Genomic DNA, 8,785 nt, shown 5'->3' with positions numbered 1-8,785 from the left:
GGGAGGATCATGTGGAACGTGCATGGGGTAATGGGGAGTTTGAGTAAATTGGAGCATGAAGGGGTGTGTGTGTGTGTGAGTGTGTGTGTGTGTGTGTGTGTGTGTGAAGACAGGGTTAAAGAAAAGGCATGGTGCACGTTCCAATGAACGTGACGAGGTGTCAGTAAGGGCTTCATGTAGGCCATGAGAAAACTCGTCTGTTTGTAGAAATGAGTGGTTTCCGGTGTCATGTCGTCTTCGTCGATCTCCCTTTCCGCCTCAACTTTGCTCACGGGATTCAGCTCACAACAGACAGATTTTAAGCCCTTTTTCCAGCCTTTGCAACCAGGCACCTGAACCGCAGGGCAAGCTGCCATTTGCGCTTTCTTCGAGCTTGTTTATCCTGCTCGACAATACCTTCATTATCGTTAACGATGGAGAAAAATACCATACCTCAAGGGTTGAGTGCTCTCTGCATCGCGTCAACCCATCCAGATGATCGCCATATTAGCTCCACGCTAAGCTCTGATCAAAATCATGATATCATAGAAGCTGCTGCTTCTGATACTCCACCCTTTTCCACCTCCTCTAGCTCTTGTAATGTCCCCTCTTGCAGTACTAGCTCTGCTTCTTCTTCAACTTTCGATCAAATTTCCATAGATTGTAACAATGAGGCCAGCTCCTCCTCACCTCCATTGACGCCCAATAAAAGCAAAGACGCTGATCCAACACCAGGCTTCAAAAGGGCAGAAAACGGTGGGATAATGAGGATGGGATTATTGAAATTAAGGCGGCAAGGTAGCCAGCCCACTGCTAACCTCAAAAGCAAGCAGGCAAGGGAGTTATTGGCCAGTCTGCAGAGGCTCAGCCTCAAAGAAGACACTCTGGAAGCCCACAACTCGCTGCTTCTCCAAGATGAATTAGAGGGCAGTTTAGTGAATAATGAGCGGCCAGCTCGTCTGCTACACAAGCCGGAGATGCCCTTCTCTGCAAAGATTGCAGCAGCCATGGATGCCGACGGGTTTATTGGTGTGGGGAAGCATATTATTGCCAGCAATCATCATGCCATTGCCATGAATCAGGGCGCGCAGGCACAAGCTAATCACCATGTTGATAGCATAATTGCTTTGCGCAAGAACCGGTGGCGCTGTGAGCTCGCAAGCAGAGAGAGAGCTGCACGAAGATCGTCAACAATCAAGAGAAGAAGCGGGTGGATAGTGCTACGAAGGTTGCGTTCCAGTCGAAAATTGCTTGTAAGCTCTCTTCTCTCCTCCTCCTCCTCCTCCTCCTCTCTCTCTCTCTCTCACCTTAGGAAATGCTTTAAATCCTCTCTCTCACCTTAGGAAATGCTTTAAATCCTACAGTCAAGGAACTATATTCCTCCAATTAAAAGTCATTCAAAGCTTGATCAAATTACATTGGTAACCAAGCCCCCACTTTGAATCCTTAGTATTATTTAGTTTTATTAGCACTGTTTTGTAAATTTTGTTCTTTGCGACCTTGCAAGGAAGCATGATTTCTGAGAGGCTGGGCCACCCTTCAAAATGATGGGTTTAGTAGAAATACTCCCCCCTTTTTCACAATTTACCTTATTTTTTGTCAGTCACCCAAAATAAGTAACTGTATTTTATAGCCAAAATGCTCACAAAAATGCAAGCTTCCTTGCAAGTAATACCATAGTTTTGTTTGAAAGCCATTATGCTGATAACATATGATGGTAGTGTGTACAACTAAGTTGTACCATGCAATTAACATCAATATTTTTTTGTGATATACAGGGAAAGATTTTGAAAACTATCAAGCGGGCATTCTCATCCTCATCTAAAAGACGCCCCCACAGAGAACTTCTCAAGTCTAGCATTTGAAATGAGGCTTAACTCCTTTTATGAATGCAACTTCTCTTTTCCTTATATGTTATTTATACAAACCTTCCACATTCAAGTGTTGACCTTCAAACCTTGTTACTGAAGGGACAATATAAACTTATAAACTTTTTACACAAAGAAAATATCTAGAGTTGATGAGTTTTTCTACCATTTTCAAAGGTCAGTCAATTAGTGTGTGATCGACCAAAGGATAATTTGTGCCAATTTTTTTGAGGACACCATCATGTGGCTTATTTTCTTCAAAATTTATAAGAGTTTTACTCCATGACTTCTTTTCTTTCTGATGTAGATCCATTAATGACTCTTGAGAGGCTTCATTGACATGTTGGCTTTAGATTTTTGATTTGGTCATGCTAATTTCACAAATTTGCTCAAAGTTACGAGAAGGCATGTTATGTTGTAGGTATCACTTAATTTATGCATAAACTTTGCAATCAAGTGAGTCTTGGAATCATTAATTTGTAGAATCATGTCTTAAGCTACATCTTGGCCTATTTAGAAAAAGTCTTTTGCATCTTTAGTTTGCAATCCACATCTCCATTAGTTTCTTCTCTTGCCATTTTTTTATTTTTCTCTTTGTAGGAATGCTTCCAAGTTACTCTAGAAGAGTATGGTTTTATGTGATGGTATACAATTGTTATAAGAAGACATCATAGTAGTTATGACTTATCATAGAGTACTTTGTTAATACATTCTCAATGAAAACACATCATGTTGTATACAGTTGTTATAAGAAGACATCATAGTAGTACCCACTTGAAGTTACGATTCTTATGACCTATCATAGAGTACTTTGTTAATACATTCTCAATGAAAACACAACATGATGTACATAAGGTTCTTTCATTTTGTCTTTCAAGACTTCACCTAATTATATAAAGACTTCATATCTTTCCTCCTTTGTTATATCATCTCTCGTACTACATTTCAAGAATCTTTATATAGTGACCAAATGTAAGGTCCCCGCCCTAGCTGGCTCAAGGGGATCCTTTTGATAGGTAGCTAAGTCCCCTTTGTCTTCGATTTACGACACCTCGATCTCTTGGAAATACGAGGATACGAGCAAACGAAGGGACCTAACTCAATCTCGTAGGAAAAACGTAATTATTCTAATAGGAATCTATTAATCCGATCAAATGGCACTCAATGTGCGTGATCAAGGATAGAACAAGTTCACACTTGGCTCATGGAAGCTAACGTCTGTTCCCTCTTTGCTTTGCGAGGCACGACCACTAGCTCGTTCTCCTAAAACGGACTTGTTTGGGCACTATTCTATTACGGATTGTAAATAATAATTATGTTGGAAAGTTATCCAACTCATTGGGTTCACCCATCCATAGGATGATGCCATTGAGGCATCCATCCACCCACATGCCTAATCATTTTTGTTATCTAATTAGGTTTTACCACACTGTGAAACATATAAAAACAAGTTCTTTAATTATTTCCCATCATTGATTCATTAAGACAATTCTTCCAAAATAGTTGAAAACAAATGGATCTTTAAACACAGTCATAATATTATCACTTGCTCATTACATTATTCACGTGCTCCCAGGTAACCCTCGCAAACCAACATGGGCGACATGGTTCCTGCAGTAGCAATTATTCATGGAGGGGTCTAGAACTCTGAACATCACTTGGTGAGGACTACTAAATGAGTCCCCAGCTCCCTCATCCTCGGTGTGGCGGTGATGTTTAAAACTCAGAGCCTCCACTGAGTCACACCTGCCCCCTCGAGGGGTGTGCCCCTTAGCTGGCTTTTATTTGCACCACTTTGCCCTCACACCCGAAAGCAAGTAGCTCAGCCACCTAGATGGGTCCAACTCCAAGCATCTAGCAGGTTGTTCCCCTAAAGTGGGAGGATAGCTTTAGGGTGGACCGACGACAATCGATCGATTGGTAACAACCAATCAAACAAGAGAAAATACAGTTCCAAGAGAAACAAGAGAAAACACATCATGTTGTATACAGTTGTTATAAGAAGACATCATAGTAGTACCCACTTGAAGTTACGATTCTTATGACCTATCATAGAGTACTTTGTTAATACATTCTCAATGAAAACACAACATGATGTACATAAGGTTCTTTCATTTTGTCTTTCAAGACTTCACCTAATTATATAAAGACTTCATATCTTTCCTCCTTTGTTATATCATCTCTCGTACTACATTTCAAGAATCTTTATATAGTGACCAAATGTAAGGTCCCCGCCCTAGCTGGCTCAAGGGGATCCTTTTGATAGGTAGCTAAGTCCCCTTTGTCTTCGATTGACGACACCTCGATCTCTTGGAAATACGAGGATACTAGCAAACGAAGGGACCTAACTCAATCTCGTAGGAAAAACATAATTATTCTAATAGGAATCTATTAATCCGATCAAATGGCACTCAATGTGCGTGATCAAGGATAGAACAAGTTCACACTTGGCTCATGGAAGCTAACGTCTGTTCCCTCTTTTCTTTGCGAGGCACGACCACTAGCTCGTTCTCCTAAAACGGACTTGTTTGGGCACTATTCTATTACGGATTGTAAATAATAATTATGTTGGAAAGTTATCCAACTCATTGGGTTCACCCATCCATAGGATGATGCCATTGAGGCATCCATCCACCCACATGCCTAATCATTTTTGTTATCTAATTAGGTTTTACCACACTGTGAAACATATAAAAACAAGTTCTTTAATTATTTCCCGTCATTGATTCATTAAGACAATTCTTCCAAAATAGTTGAAAACAAATGGATCTTTAAACACAGTCATAATATTATCACTTGCTCATTACATTATTCACGTGCTCCCAGGTAACCCTCGCAAACCAACATGGGCGACATGGTTCCTGCAGTAGCAATTATTCATGGAGGGGTCTAGAACTCTGAACATCACTTGGTGAGGACTACTAAATGAGTCCCCAGCTCCCTCATCCTCGGTGTGGCGGTGATGTTTAAAACTCAGAGCCTCCACTGAGTCACACCTGCCCCCTCGAGGGGTGTGCCCCTTAGCTGGCTTTTATTTGCACCACTTTGCCCTCACACCCGAAAGCAAGTAGCTCAGCCACCTAGATGGGTCCAACTCCAAGCATCTAGCAGGTTGTTCCCCCAAAGTGGGAGGATAGCTTTAGGGTGGACCGACGACAATCGATCGATTAGTAACAACCAATCAAAGAAGAGAAAATACAGTTCCAAGAGAAACAAGAGAAAACACATCATGTTGTATACAGTTGTTATAAGAAGACATCATAGTAGTACCCACTTGAAGTTACGATTCTTATGACCTATCATAGAGTACTTTGTTAATACATTCTCAATGAAAACACAACATGATGTACATAAGGTTCTTTCATTTTGTCTTTCAAGGCTTCACCTAATTATATAAAGACTTCATATCTTTCCTCCTTTGTTATATCATCTCTCTTACTACATTTCAAGAATCTTTGTATAGTGACCAAATGTAAGGTCCCCGCCCTAGCTGGCTCAAGGGGATCCTTTTGATAGGCAGCTAAGTCCCCTTTGTCTTCGATTGACGATACCTCGATCTCTTGGAAATACGAGGATACGAGCAAACGAAGGGACCTAACTCAATCTCGTAGGGGAAACATAATTATTCTAACAGGAATATATTCCTCCGATCAAATGGCACTCAATGTGTGTGATCGAGGATAGAACAAGTTCACACTTGGCTCATGGAAGCTAACGTCTGTTCCCTCTTTTCTTTACGAGGCACGGCCACTAGCTCGTTCTCCTAAAATAGACTTGTTTGGGTGCTATTCTATTACGGATCGTAAATAATAATTATGTTGGAAAGTTATCCAACTCATCGGGTTCACCCATCCATAGGATGATGCCATTGAGGCATCCATCCACCCACTTTCCACCCACACACCCAATCATTTTTGTTATCTAATTAGGTCCTACCACACTGTGAAACATATAAAAACAAGTTCTTTAATTATTTCCCGTCACATAATTCTTCCAAAATAGTTGAAAACAAATGGATCTTTAAACACAGTCATAATATTATCACTTGTTCATTACATTATTCACGTGCTCCCAGGCAACCCTCGCAACAACCAACATGGGCGACATGGTTCCTGCGGTAGCAATTATTCATGGAGGGGTTTAGAACTCCGAACATCACTCACCCACTTGGTGAGGACTACTAAATGAGTCCCCAGTTCCCTCATCCTCGGCGTGGCGGTGACGTTTAAAACTCAGAGCCTCCACTGAGTCACACCTGCCCCCTCGAGGGGTGTGCCCCTTAGCTGGCTTTTATTTGCACCACTTTCCCCTCGCACCCAAAAGCAAGCAGCTCAGCCACCTAGATGGGTCCAACTCCGAGCATCTAGTGGGTTGTTCTCCCAAAGCGGGAGGATAGCTTTAGGGTGGACCAACAAAAATCGATCGATTGGTAACAACCAATCAAACAAGAGAAAATACAATTCCATCACATTCACATTAACAAGAGAAAATATAATTCCATCACATTCACAGCAGTAACAAGAGAAAACAGTTTTTTCAACTTGAGATTGCGATAAGACATTCTTTATTAAAGCATTTGCCATTGTTATATGCCCTTCTTATTCTTTTTTAGGCAAGTTTTTGTGTAGGACTTCCTAATCTTACTAGGTCGCGTAATGCAATGGTCTATGCAGAACTTAAAGAGCATTTCTAACCTCGACGATATTGACGATGGTGGTAGTGCTTGCACGGTGGCGTTACTTGGTCCGGTAGAGACGTTGCTTGGTTCGGTGGAGACATTGCTTCATCCTGCGATGTTACTCGCATCCTTAACTCCACGTAATTACAACAACTCTTTGCTAAAAATAATGTGTGTGAGGACTCCACCAGCGTCTAAGCATATGCACAAGTTAGAATGAAGATATATATGTATACATCTCAAGCTCTAGAATCACCTTGAGGCTACTTGCTTCTTCTTACAGTTTCCCTATGTAGAGACCCTGGCAGAATCAGCAAATTATTTTGGCCACAACTCTTTGGTAAAAACTTATAATATAGTCATGTAGCCAGTCAAAAGAACCGGAAGGTATCTAGTCTACAAGCCAGCGTAGATAAAATAGGCAAAAAATCTGTATATAGCCGCAAACGCGCCATCTTTAGAAACACATTTCTTTTCCACATTTTTAGTGTGAATGGACTCTAGATATGTAAAAATACTCTAAATATAACCTCCTATCACCTAAATTTGAAATTCTATTTTTGGAGATATTTATCTCTTAATAGATCTATTCTTATCTTTTTATTTCTTTTCAGATTTTTGAAACTAATATTTCTACTCTATCACTTTCTTAACATTTCTAGCCATATAGTCTCTCTCGAAGTGCACTCTCTTTCTTCTTGAAACCTATATTAAAAGAGAATCGTTACACGGCTTGGAAGGGATATTACATTCTCCCCCACTTAAAAGATTTGAGATGTCCTCATCTCTCGAGGTAATATCTAAGTAAATCCTCCTCTCTCTCACAAAGTGGTGTCCCCACTGGGTAAAAATCTTCTTTTATCTAAACATTATTCCTAAGAGTCTCTTCTTTTATGTGTCTAGCTCATTTTGTTGAGCTCCCAAAATGTCTTCATTATTCTAAAGTTAATTGGCCTTATTATCCTAAGTCCATGCATCCATATAGTACACTCTCATATGATATCAACCCATTCTTTATTATCCTTAAATCTACCTTACGAATTCCTTATTCCATATCCCCATGTAATATGGTACTTCATAAATTGTCATGGAAAAACATAAGGGGATCAATCCTTTATGCAATCTAGCCTATGATAGCAAGATGCATAACCTTAGCATCGTCTCCTAGAATACCTTATTCCACATGAATCTTGCACCAATCAACTTCTATTTACTCATAGAAACACTTGTTTAATTTGGCTATCTTTAACCCATCATATGTATAATCTATATCAAAATTTCTAAATTAATCTCTCTTATAATCTCTATAATACTTCCTAACACAATCCCTATGTTAATCTCTAGCATACTCTCTAACATATTCTTAATTAAACTTTGATTAAAGAATCAATGATCTCTAGCTTAATTCAAAACAATCACAACTTGGGCAATCACTTCCTATTTTGGATATTCTTAGCAAGATGCATAACCTTAGCATCGTCTCCTAGAATACCTTATTCCGCATGAATCTTGCACCAATCAACTTCTATTTACTCATAGAAACACTTGTTTAATTTGGCTATCTTTAACCCATCATATGTATAATCTATATCAAAATTTCTAAATTAATCTCTCGTTTATAATCTTATCATAATCTCTATAATACTTCCTAACACAATCCCTATGTTAATCTCTAGCATACTCTCTAACATATTCTTAATTAAACTTTGATTAAAGAATCAATGATCTCTAGCTTAATTCAAAACAATCACAACTTGGGCAATTACTTCCTATTTTGGATATTCTAGGCTTCATATTGGCCTCATTCTCGCCTCTTGGATTGATATAGGTCAATCCTATTGGGTTTTCCCTTTCCATGATTTCGGAAGAGAAGAGTCCTAGGTTAGTTAGGAAAATCTTTTCTCATGTGGCCATGTTGTTTACACCCAAAGCATTTGTTCTCATGGAAAAGCTCATTGCGTTGTCTTATTCTTGATATATACTAGGTGAGAGAGAGCTCTTCTTTCTAATCTTGTTGTCTGAAAGATTGGTCTTTCTTCTGATCTCCTTGTTGGCATCTAAAACATCTTCTTTCTTGAAAGGTCATGATGCGATGTTTACGAGTCGGAGATCTACTCTCTCTAACCCTATTATCTCTATTTCTTGACCTTGATTTTGCTCTAGCTCAAGATTCCTCTTAGCCAGGGGTGGGCTTGACATTTCTCTTGAATTAGGGGACCTCTTCCTGATTAACATGGAAGGACTCCTTCTGGACACTTTC

At 39.6% G+C, this 8,785-nt stretch overlaps 1 protein-coding gene across 1 annotated transcript; it reads left to right on the top strand.

Annotated features, from left to right (window-relative positions):
• Positions 1 to 260: 260 nt before the first annotated feature.
• LOC147604974 (uncharacterized) lies at positions 261 to 2,000 on the top strand. The gene is made up of 2 exons (XM_086793951.1): positions 261 to 1,232; positions 1,758 to 2,000. Exons 1-2 carry the CDS (start codon positions 414 to 416, stop codon positions 1,842 to 1,844), a joined length of 906 nt encoding a protein of 301 aa, XP_086650077.1. The 5' UTR covers positions 261 to 413; the 3' UTR covers positions 1,845 to 2,000.
• Positions 2,001 to 8,785: the final 6,785 nt, after the last annotated feature.

Source organism: Cibotium barometz, chromosome 60 (genome assembly GCF_041138505.1).
Source record: "Cibotium barometz isolate CiBa-2024 chromosome 60, ASM4113850v1, whole genome shotgun sequence".
Lineage (NCBI taxonomy): Eukaryota > Viridiplantae > Streptophyta > Polypodiopsida > Cyatheales > Cibotiaceae > Cibotium > Cibotium barometz.
Note: the sequence above shows the minus strand (reverse complement) of the source record. Positions and strands in the feature narration are given on the sequence as shown.